This window comes from Pelodiscus sinensis, chromosome 1, assembly GCF_049634645.1.
Source record: "Pelodiscus sinensis isolate JC-2024 chromosome 1, ASM4963464v1, whole genome shotgun sequence".
NCBI lineage: Eukaryota > Metazoa > Chordata > Testudines > Trionychidae > Pelodiscus > Pelodiscus sinensis.
In genome coordinates, this window is record NC_134711.1 from 45,125,183 (window position 1) to 45,142,279 (window position 17,097).

At 40.3% G+C, this 17,097-nt stretch overlaps 1 protein-coding gene across 1 annotated transcript in view; it reads right to left on the reverse strand.

Moving 5' to 3' along the window:
- The window catches only part of CFTR (CF transmembrane conductance regulator), a 144,108-nt gene that overhangs the window by 96,645 nt on the left and 30,366 nt on the right, over window positions 1-17,097 (reverse strand). The window contains exons 4-8 of the mRNA XM_075929158.1: window positions 13,785-14,000; window positions 11,072-11,161; window positions 8,895-9,058; window positions 8,100-8,225; window positions 2,635-2,881 (exon numbers count right to left, since the gene is read on the reverse strand). Coding sequence (XP_075785273.1) covers window positions 2,635-2,881; window positions 8,100-8,225; window positions 8,895-9,058; window positions 11,072-11,161; window positions 13,785-14,000 — 843 coding nt within the window. The remainder of the gene's footprint in view (window positions 1-2,634; window positions 2,882-8,099; window positions 8,226-8,894; window positions 9,059-11,071; window positions 11,162-13,784; window positions 14,001-17,097) is intronic.

Here is a 17,097-nt window from a genome sequence, read left to right on the forward strand (position 1 = left end):
ACAGGAGCGGTGGCAGCCAAAGCCCTAGGCCCTACAAAATCGCCACAGGAACGCTGCGTAATGTTGCCAGGTGTTCGGTTTGAATCGGGTAGTCCAATATTTGAGCTTTCTGTTCGGGAAACAAATTGAGAAAATATAAATGTCTGGTATTTTCTATATAAGATGTAATGTAGATTGTGATGTAATGTCAAGTGTGTCCGGTATTTTCGTTGAAGCCATCTGGCAACGCTAGTGCTGCGTGGCACACTCCAGGAAACTCTCAGGGCTGGCTCGGCTCTGGCCAGCGCTGAGGGCTGGCTACGCCCAACCCTGACTCTTCCACTCAGGGTTGGGGGTGGGAGGAGCTGGGGTGTTGGGTGCAGGCTCTGGCCAGGAGGTGCTTTCAGCCAGCAGCCCAGTGGGACCCTCAAGCAGGCTCTCTGCCTTTCATTCTGCCCCATGCCACTCAAGGTGGCTTGCTGCAGGGGCCATGTGCTCTGTGTGCTGCAAACCCCTGGGGGAGGTAGGTATTGCATTCTGTCTGCTTTACGATTGTGCTGGGGGTGGGGGCAACACATGAAGGAAACATCCCCTGGACATACAACACACTGAGAGTACATGACCCCCATAACCAACTGCTTGGACTGGTGTGCAAAGATGGGGAAGGCACGTTGCCTGCTCGAGAGTCAACTGTGAGACGATAGTGGTAGGATGGATCCAGTGGTTTGGTGGGCTGAATCTGACCCATGGGCTGCATTTAGTGCTCCCTCCTGACCTATATGATGATTTAGCCATGGCCAGCTTCACTCCATTGTCAGTCATATAGACCAGTGTTTCTCAACCAGTGATACAAGTACTCTTATGGGTACTCGAGAGAAGTCTGGGGGGTACATCAACACAACTGAAACTTGAAGAAAAATGAATTTTTGTTTTAAGTTTTACAGCACTTTACTAGTTTTGTACTTTTTACACCCAAAAATTTCATCGCCTGCCTGGCTACGATTAAGTTGTTTAAACAAATGTGTTGCAATGGTAGAAAAAAATATGTCTGAAAACTGTGGGTAGTGGGGGTACTTATAATTTTTTAAAGGGGTACTTTATTTTTAAAAAAAGAGGGAAAAAAAAAAGGTTGAAAAACCCTGAGATAGACCTGCCCTGGTCCAGTGTGGGCTCTGTACTTCTTGTTAGAGATCTGAATCTCAGGGTACGTCTAGATTACCGGGTTTTGTTGACAGAAGTGTCCAGACACATTGAGACACTTCTGTCGACAAAGAGTGTCCAGACACATTGAGTTCTGTCGACAAAGCAAGCTGCTTTGTCGACAGAACCCTGTAGTCTAGACGCAACCCTACAGGCAATAACACCTTCTGTCGACAGAACTCTGTCGACAGAAGGTGTTATGCCTCGTAAAATGAGGTATACCAGCGTCGACAAAACTGCTGAGTTCTGTCGACGTTATGTCGACAGAACTCAGCGGTAGTGTAGACGCTGGTATAGTTTTGTCGACAAAAGTCCACTTTTGTCGACAAAACTCAGTTGTCTAGACACACCCTCATAGATCTGAATCTCAAATACTCCAGTTTAGATTTTGAATTTCTGGAGATCTGTAAGTACAATCCCATGCACTCCTATCACATTAAAATTAATGTACAGGCAGTCCCCGAGTTACGCGGATCCGCACTTACGAACGGGGCTTTTCTCGCCCCGGAACTCGTGGGCGACGGGACCACCCAGACGCGCAGTGGTCCCGCCACCGCATACTCCAGGGCGAGAAAACCTGCTCCGGGTGTCCCTGGTCTGCTGGGGGGGGCGCAGCTAGTGCGCCCTCCCCCCCACAGCAGACCAGGCTTTTGTTGTGGACGCCTGGGGTAGAGCAGCTGGGGTGCTGCTGGGTTGGTCCTGGGGGGACCTACCCAGCAGCGCCCCAGCTGTTCTGTCCCAGGCTCCAGATTCAGCCGCTGTTGAAACTGATCAGTGTCTGATTCCAGGAAGCTGGGGGCAGAGCAACTCTGCCTCAGGCTTCCTGTAGTCAGCCCCTGGTCAGTTTCAGCAGCAGCAGCTGAATCTGGAGCCAGTTCCGAGTTACGTACAAATTCAACTTAAGAACAAACCTATAGTCCCTATCTTGTACGTTACCCGGGGACTGCCTCTATTAAATAACTTTAATAGGAAAAAAATTGAGAGAACTGATGAGATTTGGTTACAAAACAAAAAAAGAATTCCAAAAGAGATTTGGAACAGCATTTAAAATAATCCTTTCCAGGAGTCTCCATCTTGAATTCACTGCACACATCCAAAACTACTACGGATATCAATGGGAGTTTTGTTGCATGCAACAGTCTTAGAGCTGTCCCTTATGTTTAAATTTTTCTGAAAGATTAATTCTACAGGCAAGATGCAATAACGTGGAAGTGCTTCAGTATAAACAGTGTGATCTGAGGTGGCCTTAGATAATATCTTTTTTACATATTGATTGGGGAACTGCGTGCAAAATGCAAAGACTTACGACATTTAATGAAATGCCATAAAAGCAATTCAGGTTATAGGAAGAAAGTCTGCATCAATGTTGTATGTTTTTGATGTTGTATTAACAAAATAAGATTCTAGAAAGGAGTAAGTTTTGTATCTGGAAGGATCTTAGGTCATGTACAGTACCTGTATTTTATTGATTGCTCCAAGAGAGTCATACCATGTCTGCACAGCCCAGGGGAACTGCCTAGTGATTGACATTCGAAGAACAATGCAGAATGAGATGGTGGTAAATATTTTTCGGAGGATAATTCCATTCTTCAGAGTATAGGGAAGCACAGCTAAAAACACCACAAAAAAACCTGAGAAGAAGAAGGCTGAACTGTTGAAATATCTTGTGTATGCAGCTTTTCGGGTCAGTTTCAGTTCAGTTCTGTCAAAAAAAAGTGTAAAGATTCACTGTTCATAGGACAGATACATGGGTGAAAAATGTATTGACAAAAGCTTAACCATATTCTTTGTGTCCATGTTTGTTGTTCCTTTTCAAAACTACTGAAGAGGTGATTCACTTCCTATTATTAGTGCGAAGGCTTGTGGGAAAGGAAGTAGATACACTCATGCAACTCACACTGGCATTTGAGTGCATAATTTTGCCCACTAAGTCTTTATGTTAATATAAAATACTCTAACATCTAGCAGAACAGATTTTTAAAATGGACAGGGCTGATCAATTATTTTTTCTGGGCATATGGGGATGTATATTCAAATATTTATTTCTGTAACTCAAACAGGATTCTCTTATTTCCCTATCCTATTAGTAACTGTTGGAACCATACAGAACATAGCCAATTAAGGCTGAGAGGTAAGCATGTTTCACTAGACTATACCCTAAATTAGGGCTATCAATTGACCTGCATTAATGCCTGAGATTAACATATGACAGGATTAACATGTAAATCACAGGCGTTAATGTTGCACTTGCCCTTTGAAGTGCCGCTCCGGCACTTCAAAGAGGCAGCTCAAGCAAAGCCACGGATCAGCTACAGCCCCCATCTGATCCCGGATCAGCTACAGCCCCCATCTGATCCCTGGCTCCACTATTGGAAAGCGCTTCAAAGGGGCTCTCTAATGCAGAGCTGGGGATCAGCTGGACAGTCCAGCTGATCCCCGGCTCCACTTGTGCTGCCCCTTTGAAGTGCCATTCTGGCATTTCCAAGGGACAGCGCATTAGGAGCCAGGGATCAGCTGGGGACTCCATCTGATCCCTGGCTCAGCTGTTGCAAAGCCCCTTTGTTCCAGCACTTCAAAGGGGTTTTGCAACAGTGGAGCCAGAGATCAGCTGGAGTCCTCAGCTGATTCCAGGCTCCTAATGTGCTGCCCCTTGGAAATGCCTCCATGGTACTTCCAAGGGGCAGTGCTGAATGGAGCCTGGGGTCAGCTGGGGAATCCAGCTGATCCCAGGCTCCATACAGTGCTGCCCCATTGAAATGCCACCATGGTGTTTCAAAAGGGGAGGTGTATGCAAATAATCATGCAATTAATAGCAACTAAATTTGTTAATCTCTTGACAGCTCTACCCTAAATATAAAGTAGTGTCTGGTAGGCAGGTCATGAGAGAAGAAACCCTAGAGCAGCAAGCCAAGGCTAGGGGTTATATAGTGTTATGGCATTTCCTTCTTGTTAATAAAACTAGACTGTGGAAGAAGTGAGGTGAGCTATAAACAAGGGTATAACTTATGTTTGGAGATGGAAAGGGACTCAAACCTTGCTCCCAGTGATACTTGCTATTTATAAACACTTTCTCTTGGGCAATGTTTATTTACCATGCCAAATCCTGTGTCTTAGAAATGTAGTGCAGAAAATCTGTTCTTGCAATTGCACCTTTCCAATTTTTACTTCTTTCAAGGCTACCTCAACCCTAGTATGCATGCTCTCAAATATTTAAAGAGACGAAACCTGTATGCTAATAAACTGGATGTTAAAAGTTTGATGTAAAATCATCATAGGAAAAATTTAAATATGTTTTCATTAAAACATGGCAGTAAGATTCAGAAAATGTTTCAAGAAATCAGCATCTGATTAAGAAGTCAGCGGAGACTTCACAAGAGAAGTGAGTGCAATGTAGGCAAATGAGAGCTTTTGTTGCAGAGGACAGATCTGCAGTGCAGACTGGACAGGAGACTCCCTCTGGACATTTTTGGAGTAATAGATAAATTATGAGGAGCTGGGGTTAGATCATAAAGCAAGTCTGAAAATGTTAAAATATTCGCTTGTGGTATTTTTAAACACAAGTCTGGTCAAAGTCATAAGCGAATATAGACAGGAAGTTGGATATTGAACCCAATGATACAAATGGCTCTTATCTTGGGCTTAGCTTTGAAGTCCTTACTTAGTCAGAACAAGCTTGAAAATGCAGGTAAACCCTGGGATTTAGACATGTAAAATCAGTTAGGTACCTAAATCCTTTTGTAACCATAGCCCCCAGTCTCTGCAAATTAGGAACCTTCGGTTTTGGGCAGCATGGCTGGAACAAAGAGGCTGAAATAAGCCACTTAATAAGGGGTTATTCCCTACAAAACCACAAAGATTTTCCTACATAGCCAGTTGTCAGAGATCTCTGACATGGCATCTTATTCCACTGTCAGATTTACTCAGAAGGGGCTGAGGGCCAGGCATGCTTGGGAAACCAAAAGAAGCATGACTCTTAAAGGAATATGTCATTATGGTTGATGGACAGGGAGTCCAGAACCTAACAGAGAAGGACACAGTCCCTGAGCTAAATGTTCTGAGAAGGGTAGCATTTCTTTGCAACTCCTTTGCCAGCAAGGAGATCATACTTCTACCTGCTTTATAGCATGCAAATCTTGTCTAGGATTAATTGGAGGACATTCAGAGATTTTCCAACTCTTCCAGCCTTTCTCTTGCAGGAAAGTAGTATTTGTCCCTTTATCCTGATAAAGTTTTTACTGAGAATGGGTATTAGGCCCATTATCTTTATGTGGCTTTAACAGCAACAGGGAGATGAGACTACTGCCTTCTAGACAGGTTAGGTTTCGTATGTCCATAGAAAATGGAAAGTTTAGATCAACTGATATGCTGCTTTAGAGAATGGCCAGCAGAAGTGATCCCTTTATAAAAGTTTTTAGCAAATGTAAGTTTGTCAAGTACAGCAGCAATACAAAGGGTCAAAGAATGGAAGAGAGGAAAAAAATGGAGAGGGAGAAGCACCAGAGATGAAAGTGAAAAGCAGAAAAACAAATCCCTAGGAAAAAACCTGAATTAGGGGGTGGTGTGAGGAAGGAAGCAAAACGTACTGTTTTGCAGATATGTAAGGAAAAAAATGTTAGGACTATAAAACATATGGGAGAACAACAGTTTCTTATCTCCTTGTGCTAAACTGCAAAAAGCTTTCTGATAGCGGGGCCATAAAATGACAGTAACAAGCTAAGCTTTAGTGCACCCTTTATCCCACTATTTCAACCTCAGATACCTGAGTTTAATCATTCTGTGAATAAACATCACAGAATGTTTAGTAACAGGAATTCTGTATTTTTGGAAACTCACTAATCTTTTAAAATCCTAAATGGTTTGAAACAAGCTTGCCTTGGGACACTCCCTGTTTTTTCATATCCTACTGACACAGCTGTAAAAAGCACAGAAGCCCAAACAGCCTTGTTTTAAATGAGTGGACTTCTCAAAAGGTTGTTTGCTTGTTTTCCCTCTAAGATCATCTGAGGTTTTTCGAATTCACTTGCTCTGTTTCTCTGCCAGAGCCTAGATTTTTTTTTTTTTAAAGCTGCCTGGACATCTTATGGAGCCCATGCCACCAGGCATGTGTAGAATAGATGTTGTTCAAATGCCTGTTTTGGAGGGGATATATCATTAGTATACATTCATTTGTGGCATTAAGGCTGTGCTGGTGGCTGTGCCAAGCCATACCATTGCAGAGGATCATGCCTGTGCTACACACGTATCAAGGGAGCTAGCATTGCTGTTTGATGTATAGATTAGCAGGGTCAAGCCCCCACTTGCTGCTCTGTGGGGTAGCCCAATAGAGAAGAAAGTGTATGGTAAGATGATTTCATGAAATGTCTGCCATTTTCTCTTAAAGAAAAGTCCTACATAACCTAATGAGAATTATTAAATGAACGGGGTTCCTTCAAAACTGAATATGATCAATAAACCTATGGAATATAGTACAAAATATCCTTTCTATGGATTTGCGTTACTGTCAGTTGTAGGGATATATGTCTCTATTCATTTCTTTAGTAATTACCCACAAAGTTTGGCCCAAACCTCAAAAGAATAACTCATGAGGCTTTAACTCTACCGCCTAACCTTGATTCTGCCTGAAACCAAGCTTCAGTCAACCTCAATTCAGATCTGGATCCAAACTCAGGCTACTTAGTCCATATTGAATCAAAATAGATTACCATCACTTCAAGAACTTCTCTGCACTGAAGGAAACATGTTCTGTACTTTTTATGGGTTGCCCTTTAAAAGGCAAAACATAAGCAGCTGAACAATAAGGACATGTTTGGGTAATAATATTATTTCATTCCTTTTATTTACATGAAATATGGTCCTTACAGGTCTTTTCTTTTTTTGTTATTTTCCCAGCCACACACCTGGCACTTAATTCCTACTCTTTCTATGGAGAACAGATTGCACTTCTCAGATAGGTCTTATGCATGTGTAACCCACTGTCCAGCATGTATGTCATGTCCTTTCCTTCCCACCATGCCTAATCTGTCAATCTTGTGAGTCTGTTATAGCTCTCCTGTAGGGAGCCTGGCTCCGTGACTCAAACTGCAGTGATTTATACTTTCAGCTCTGGGGGTTAAAATGGGCAATTACACAAAGATCTCCCAGATTATCACACTTATTAGTACAATATGGGCATATGAAACAGGAATCCTTCTAACGTTTAAGTAGGACATGATCCCAACAGTCTTATATTACAGGTTTTGAAGATGCCTTTAATGAACTCCATGCAAAATGACTGCAGAAGATTCATATGATTGCTTTTCCTTCAGAATCAGAAGAAAGAAATGAATATTCTCTCCATTTTTTTTTTGTTTTGTTTTTGGTAGTATGAGGAATAGATTATCCAGAAAAACACAGATGCTAGAATCGTCTTTACCTGTACCTTTTAAAAGGTAACTTTGCTGAAATGTCAGTAACAAATGGCTAAGCAGTCAGGTCTTCTGCTTATTTTTTCATAACCATCAAAGTTTTAGAGATAAAGAACAGTTCTTTCTGAGCCCAGAAAGAGCCTTTTTTCTCTGCATTCCTTTTAGACTACATGAAATACCCTCTGAGTGTGGGTAATTTGTTTCATACAGCAAGATGAAAATAAAAGACCAATGAACCATCTCTATGCAGGCCCAGTCATTAAGAGTTGTTTATATCAAATGCTTTGGAGAAAGCAAAAAACAAAATCTGTATAATATACTAGATACACTGGGGGAAAATGAAACCATGGGGCGGGGATGTTCCTTCCACCCACAGCTGATGGCCCGTTTATGAAGGATGAATATTGATGGGTCTTGTTTCCTAACTAATGTAATCACAGATGCTATTCATAGGCATCTAAGAATTTTTTTTTTTTACACCTTGTAGAAATGAGACTGACAAATGAATAAACTTACTCTCGAAGACTTTCAATCATTTTTTCCATTGCATCTTCCCAACAATAAGCTTTAACTGACTGTATATTCTCAATTATTTCTGAAGTGATCACAAGTCTCTCATTTGTCTTTCCTGCCCTCCTGTCTCTGTAAAATAACACATTAAAATACTAGTGAAAAATTTGCATTAAAAGCACAATTATATATTATGAAAAAACAAACACTAGTAGGTAGGACTCAAATAAATGTCAGTGAGTCTTCATATTGTATAAAAATTCTCACTACTTTCCACGTATTAAACACTCAACTTTTTGTATTAGCATACTGAGTGTTAACAAATAAGAACATGAACATCCAAATTCTGATTAAGAGGCAATGTGGAGCTCACAACGAAAGCAGGGTCATACCTCCTCTGCCATTTTAAGGGGCAAATTATTCTAGTTTTATTAATTTATGATATACATATCAGTGGGAATGCCAGTATGTTATTTCCTATATCCTGGTGTGTAACCAACCAAAACCTAGATTAAGTACCAAGATTTGGAAACACACAAGTACAAATTCTGTGATTATTTACTCACAAGGAGCCACATTGATTTCAGTCAGAAATATTCCCCATATGTGAAATAATCTTACAAACTAATTACCAATTAATTATTTGTATACTAGTCTATTAAAGATACACATCAGCATTAGCCCAATAATATTTTTCTACTTTTTGAACAAAGTAATATTCCTAAGTGAGGACCCTAAAGCTCATAAGCCAATATATCTTGTGAAAACACAAAATTTAGAATAGCTTTTAAACTTTCTCACCTGTACTTCATCATCATTCGTCCTAACCAGGCCTGGAAAAGGGCCACGAGTATCAGAAAAGCAAATCCACAAAACGCTGACCACTCTAACATTTCCCATAGCAGGCCCACCAGTAGAACCACTTGTAAAGGTGCAATCCATACAAAGTGAGCCAGTGCCAGCCCCTGCAAAAATCCACAGTAAAAATAGGCAGACAAATGAGACCGGGGGTGCTATTGAGATAATACTCTGAACAATTTACACAAAGAATAGCAAAAGAATTTCCAGTAGTAAAACAAGTTTATAAAGGAGATCTTGTGGTTCTGAGCACACAGCAATGTGGGTGTTAATTACACTGAGGACATACCAATGAATATATACATTCCACACATGAGCTTTGTTTTCCTTTTTCCCAAGGGACAAAGTTCAATCCACAATTCTCCTCAATGTAATATAAATAAAAGGTGAAATCCTGGCCCTATGTATACGTGTAGAGCTTCAAAGCAAGCAGGATTCCCTCCCCTTCCCATTTTTAGTCAATGCCAGATGAGAAGAAATATATGCAAGAACCTATGGAAAATTATTTAAGTTATGGAAGGTAACTGTTCATTTGATGAAAGCACGACTAAGAGGGTGTGTGCAATTAATTCAAAACAGCCTGCTCCCTATACACTCGACTTCCTCATTTGTTTTTTTCCTAAGACAGATTTAGGGACAACTCCAGTAGTCCAGAGAATCAAATAATGCCACTGATAAAGCACCCCCTCAGAGACCAGAAACCTCATAAGTACTAGGCAATAATGACTGGTACATACCATGAGAGAGATACAGAAGCAGCCTAGAATTCCCCTTTGTGACTTGGAAGCTCTTTGGTTTTGGGAGCAGGGGCAAGAGACCAGTTGAGGGTGAGGCAGATGAAACCTACAATATCCAGGCCCTAGAAACTCATAGCTCTTTGCCATACAAGATGAATGGTAGGAGTACAAGTCACTACCACACTAACATTTATATGATAGCATCACGATGTGTAGACTACCCCCTCTTGTGTGAAAAAATATGCAAATGAGGCAAAGCGTGGAATAATAAATAAGGCTCCGTTTTTGCGCAAAAAAAACCCTCTTGTGCAAGAGCCATTCTTCCTCTTTTTTCAGGAAGAATGGCTCTTGCGCAAGAGGGGTTTTTTGCGCAAAAGCCTCTTGTGCAAAAAGTGGCTGCTCATTAATTATGCAAATAGGCACTGCAATATTCCATGCTTTGCCTCATTTGCATATTTATTGTGCAACACAGCACAGTATAGACCTACCCCATAGATTCTGAGGGAGCTATGCTATCAGGAGGATTGGAGAGGGATACACAAGATAGTCAGGGCTGGCTTTATCATGAGGTGAACCGAGGCGGCTGCCTCAGGTGCCAGACTGTGGGGGGGGGGGTGCGACTAGGACCCAGAGTGTAGAAAATTATGTCTGCTGCTGCATATGTTTTCTTTCTGCTCTAGATGCACAGAGATGGTGGAGTGCCATGAGAGGAGTAGAACAGGAAGAAGGCAGAATTGAGATCTTTCAATGTTTTGGCCCAAGGGAAGGGGAATGGGGGCGTCATTTGAGCTCCCCGCCGCAGGTGCAAAAATGTTGTGGGCCAGCCATGAAGATAGTATCTATCTAATGTGAAAGCTTTGTACTTGTACGTACAATAGCTGATTGCCTTCTGAGTATCACATGAGAAGTTCCACTCTTCCTGTCTTCCTCACACCTCAGCCTTATGCCAGCTGTAGGAGGAAGTGGCATGCTGATCTCCCAGTAGGATGATCAGTCAATCTGTAACTTGAAATCCATGGAATTTCTAGGCCTTTCCATCAACTGAGCAACACACAGAATTGTGCAGTCCACATGCTACAAGAGACACCCTTTACTTTCCAGGTTTGTGCTGCTACCTGGCTGTCTTGCGTACAGGAGACGGGAGATCGTGTGGTTTGAATCAGCCTCTCCTGACTCCACATGCACATATAATATAGGTGGTAATGTAGTTTGAGATTTTCTTAAGATGAACACAGCTCACCTGAGCTGGCCATTTATTGCCATTACTTGACTGCAGTCAAAATGGTGCTAACACTTCTAAAACTGTTTGACATTTTGCAATGACACGCTTTTGTTTCTGTCCATTCCAAGTACAAGAGCTTAAATGAGCAATCAGTGACATACCTCATCAAATTTGTTCAGATTGTTGGAAAGGAGACTAATGAGTTGTCCGGTGCTTATTTTATCTAGGACTCTACTTGACAGTTTTAAGGTCTGCAAAATGAAACAAAACAGCAGATGAATGACCTTGTAACTTACTTCTTGACTAAAAAAGAATAAATAAAAATAAAATACTAGTAATTAACAGCCAATGAAACAATAATAGAGATGTTTCACTTGTTATCTTTATTACAAAGAAAAACACTTAATAAATCCGTTTTATTTATGCTACTAAAGTTTTATGTATTCGTTTTATTACTTTGCAAATATTGACCTTTTTCCTACCTCACTTTTACTTTGTTGCATATTTCTGTCAATAAGGTGAGACTGAATTTTTCATGAGTGTTCTGTGCATAGGCTCAAATCCTCTACAGTGCACATCTTCATGAGAATTTACTGGTAGACTGTGAAACTTGCAATGAGGAGCAATAACAGTCACTCCGGAGTTAAAATTGGGTTCTGTTTGGCATGTAACATAGAATTTCAACCTCTTTGTTTTTATATAAAAATTCATACTTGTCCTGTCCCAAATTTCCAGCACAAAATCTCTGAGTAAACTGAAATCTTTTGAGTATTTTCCCATAAATCTATTACTGGGGTTCTAAGTTATATTTAGTCAACAAACAGTATTTTACATTACATATTCTGAGTATTATAGTGTTTTGGCTTCAGGTAGCTTAAAAACAAACTATAGAAGGTCAAAAAGATGTGTATGAATGCAGAAACGGGTCTGGGTTTATATAATTGCTTTAACAGCAAGAAGAAAACAATTCTTACCACTACTCTTCACATAACTACATCTTTATGCTAAACAGTTAGCTAATGGAGAACAAGATATACTTGGCTATTTCTGCTCTTTGACAAATTATGCAGAAAGCTTTTTGAATAGTTTAGGGGAGGGCAGACCCAACAATGGGGATGGGGAGCAAAGGGAACAGTTGCCCCAGGGCCCGACGATTCAAAAGGCTTGGGTCTCTCAACTGCTGCCACTACAACAAGAGCAGGAGCAGCCAGAGCTCCAGGCTCTTTAAATTGCCACCAGAGCAGCACACAGCATACTCCAAGTGGCTCAGGGGGCTGGGTGGGAGACTAACATGGCACACTTGGCTACCCCCAGCCCAACCCCTTCCAGGAGAACTGAACTGCCCCTCGCCCCCCACCTTGCGCAGGGGCCGGGCAAGTCTGTCAGCCCTCCTCCAGATGTTCCAGGAATCCCAAACTTATGATTGACTGACACAATGCACAAGAAATGGGCATTACTAACCCAGGAGAAAATGATTTTTGACAAAACAGCAGCTATTTTGTGGAAGAGCAAGATACCATTGTTCAAGAGATTTGTTCCACATTTTCACAAAGTAAAAACTAAAGATTCTGTTCTTCATCAAACCAGTGGCTCACTTTGGCTAGGAAGCCAAGTGTATAAGTAGGTTTGGGGACTGGAACCATACAGCCTGAAGTTATTTCTACACGAGCACTGTTGTCAGTATAGCTTATGTTGCTCAGAGGAATGAAAAGAACCACCTCTATCAGCAACGTAAATTACATTGACAGAAACACCCGCGTGAACAGAGCTATGTTGGCAGAAGATATTCTCATGTTGACATAGCTACTGCCACTTGTTGGAGGTGGATTAATTATGTTGATGGGAAAGCTCTCTCCTATTTGCATAGTGTGGCTGCATGGATACAGCCGTGCTGCTGTAAGCTTGCTACTACAGACATAGCCAAAGACTATCACTGGATGTGATCTGAAAAATATATTATTTTTGCTAGTTTTGACAGTTTTCATCTTAGGATAATTGATTGCACACTGATTCAATTGTAATGAGGGATGTGATCTTTTGTAAATGCATCATTATAAAGCTGCCATAGTGTGAGTGTGCACAAGATATTCTTCATCACAGGTAATTTTGAATAGGTAAGGAGAGCCATTACCATAGAATGAGCTATGAACTAAAATCTATTCTAGCACAATCCTTCTTTCATACATATACAGCTCCATCACCAGTGCCCTGCACTGGCTCAAAATCTGCTTGTTTTTAGACTGCAGCAGAGGAATTACTCATACATTTGGCTAAATATAGCTACATTTTGATAAAAATTCCACTCCTTTTGAGATCTGCACATTTGCAAAACAGAATAGTTTTTGGACATCACTTGCTACACATTTTTCAGAGGAAGGAAGAATCTTTGTAGACAGATAAATTTAGGGCACCACCTTCTAAATATAATGCACATATGGGCACCATAAAAAGTTGCATTTGCCAACTATTACTTCATATTACTATGTGAGATATTATAGGGGATTTCCCTAGACTCAATATAGAACATAACTGTTATGAGTGTGTGATATCTGTTGCAAAATGTTTACCTTTTAATGGTAACCACTGAATGTTTCCAATTCTGTACATCAACAGTATCAATCTGAGGACAGCTTTGAGCCACTTAAAAGAAAACCTTCAAAATAAGAGCCAATAAATAACTGGGATGCAGGAAACTGCATACTGTAAGGTAGCTTTTTCTTGTGATTTACATTCACTTTATTATTAAAACATGATCCCTTCTATAGTTTATTGCCTAAATCTTCCCCTCTTCTGAAAGTGTTCTTGTGCTAGCAGCATAGACTAAATACAATAAATTTGCTTTCTTATTCATTAAGATGAAAGTGAAAAAGCTACCTTTTTGTAAATTAAGCTAAACATGGCTATTCTCATTTGCATTCCTATATGATGAAGTCCAAATATAGCAGGATGCAGAAGCAGTGTCCTCACTGTGAAGAGAAGACACAGGCCTATGCCCAGATAGTAAGCTATGGATCGCTCATGGGAGTTGTTGGGATCATAGGAGGCTATTATTCTTCCCAGTAAAAGAGGCTGCACAGCTTTGGTGACTTCCTGCAGAAGAAGACAAGAGAAAATAGTTTTAGTTACCATAATTTTTTTTTGGAACAGACAACTTTTTAATTTCAAGCTGCATCAGCCATTCAATTATAGAATATCATAACCAAGGATGCTTGCTCTCTTCACAGTGCAAATTAAAAGATACAATAACTATACAGCACTTGATTCACCATTGTTTTATTCCAGATTTATGAGTTTTTTGCTGCTGTAACTCCACTGAAGCTGGCTCTTTAACCCGGCTCCCCCCAGCACCTGATCCTGCTCCCCCTTGCTGCCTCTCTCTAATAGAGGCAGCAAGGGTGGGGGAGGGAAGCAACTAGTCAAGTCACTAGTTGACTATCGGATAAGCATTTGCTTATCGGATAGTCGACTAGTCATTTATATCCCTATTCCTTTCCATGCATTCTATCTCAAAAGTCACTAAACAAAGATGCTAAAAGCACCTGAGTTCCTTCAGGTCACTTTCTCTTTTATATTCTGTGTAAACCACAGAACAGTTCTGAAATACGAATGAGCTCAATTGTTTATTAGTGTTAAAAACTTTGTATATATGTGTGTGTCCTCTTCTCATCCTGTTACTGTTTCTCTTCCAGCAAAGAGAGTGAGTGTCAAATACTAAGCAATCAGACAGTTGCAAAACTCTATTTGCACAGATGTGTGATGCACTGTAAATGTTCCAAAGTGGTGCCCCCAAGCTATTGGGTGGCAGGAAAAGTCAACATGCAGGAAGAGAAGGAGAGAGGAACTAGTGAAGCTCAGTTGTAAATCAGGTTTTTAAATGATAAATACGTCAGGACTTTCCCCTTTGATTTTTCTTTTCCTCTCTACACTCTTTAAATTACTATTGGTTATCATGACGAGAGCATTACCAACTGCTTTTATATCATGTGCTAAAATTTCATCAGAATAGAAAAGTTAGCTATCTGTTTCAACACAGGAAATGAAAGTTTATACCCTGAATAGACCACCTGTGTTAAGTACTACCTTTCTTGGATTAAATATATTGTGTCAACACAAATACTGTAAACGTGAGTCCTGGTTTGACAAAGCTGATAGTGTTCTTAGTAGGGAGAATGAGGAGTATTTATGAAACACGTACACACGCAACCTTAGGCAGCTGCGTTAAGACCATCTGCATCTATAAGCAGCAAATCACAGTTTCATATATCTCATAAAAATACAAAATCACCTTTCAAGGACATGGGCTGTGCTTTGTTTCACATTCCATGACATTCCAATTTAAGTTTTGTACATCTGTCTTAAACAGCATGTACTCTAGTATTTACAGTTTATTCCATTGTATGCATCAGTGGAAATACCATGCTCTGCTACTGCTTGTTATATATATAGAGATATTAAATATGTTTTAGCTTATTGAAGCAAAGTGATTTACAGGTTTACAGGAATATACAATGAATAATGACAGGCACTATGCCACATCATTTGCTATATCATGTTGGCAGGGGAGGTGGAAAAGAATGTATACTGTTTTCCAAGAGAGATAATATATATATATATATATATCTATGAGAAACTGATATTTTATGTACTCAGAGAAAGGTAAATTTTGGGGCAGGGAGTTTTTATATTGTTCTGTCCTGTAATTCTGACAAGTTAGCAGCTAACAAACATTAAAATAACTTGTCTATCATGGTATGAGATATGTGAACCTGTTTTTCAATGGGATTATTCAAGAGAATATTCACCTGCTGAGTCATTCTATATTCCACAGACATTAATTATGGAAATGTAACGCTGGAGATAACCCGGATATTTCATCAAGTCCATCTCACTACATTTTAGGCAGAACCATGTAAACCTGGGTGATCTCTGACAAGGATTTGTCCCAACTGTTCTTAAAATCCTCCAGTGGTAAAGCTTCCAGGCCTGGTCTACAGTAGTCCAAAATTAGCCCCACAAGGTTGAAATTGTAAACGATGTATCCACACTACCAAGTCCATTATTCAGGAATTAGGGGCCACTGAATTCAAATTCTGTAGTCCTGCTTTTCCTGAGGAATAACACTGTTCCCAAACTTGTAAGTCTGAAATAATATTAGTGTGGATGTTCCAGTGCCATTAATTCAAACTAATTGGCTTCTGGGAGGCCTCCCACAGCTCCTCAGAGTGGTTCCAGGAGCATTCTAAGTCCAAAGCAGCACGTTCACATTAATTGAGTCTTCCTCAGACTAAATTTGTTTTTTCCCTGTAGTGAGGGCACAGAACTTCAAATCTGTAAAATCAAGTGCCCAGAAATCAAATTTAGTAAATTCAGAATAATCTTCTAGTGTAGACATGGCCCCAGTGATTTCAGTGCGAGCAGGGCTTGAAAACAAAACAAACAATTTTGACAGAGGTTTTTTCACTCAGTGATTGCCATGAAAACCAAGAGCTTTATCTCTTTGTCGTAAAAGGTATGGAATTTGCATCCAATGTGCTATGTTCACACACATCGTTAATCTGATTGTCAGTGATTTCTTAAGCAAATGAGAATGTGGGCAATATGTATGACCAAGCTGTGAATTAGCTTTGGAAGCCTACTGCTGTTCTGTCCACACCTACTTTCAAATTCTGCTTTACTGAAGAGATTTCCTTGAGGAAATTACTTTTCACATAGACACATTCCCAACTCATCCCCGAGATACAGACATTTATTTTTCTCATTTCTAAAGTCTAAGACTCTCTCCGAGCTACCGCCACCAAATATCTAATAATACACACACAACTAGTTGAATCAGATTTGTTTTCCTGACGCTAAACTTCAGTGAAGACTGGGCTACACGTCTGTGGCCACCTAGTTACCTTTCATTTGGAGGAAGAAGTTAATATGGGATATTAGCTAATTTTGTATATTTACAAGGAGATTGCAGATAGAAAACCTGGTTTAGGAGAGTTCCACAATATTTTAGGATACATTCTTACAGGTTTTTTGTTCATTTGTTTTACAAAGCCCGAAGTCTTCCCTCAGACTTCAGTGGGAATTGTGCTCATGAGACTTTGGCTAAGATTCCCCTTGCTGGCCCTATCCTAATGCTCTAATTGTCAGCCTTCGTTTTTCAGCAGTCACTTTAAGAAGTATTTTTTCACTCTGT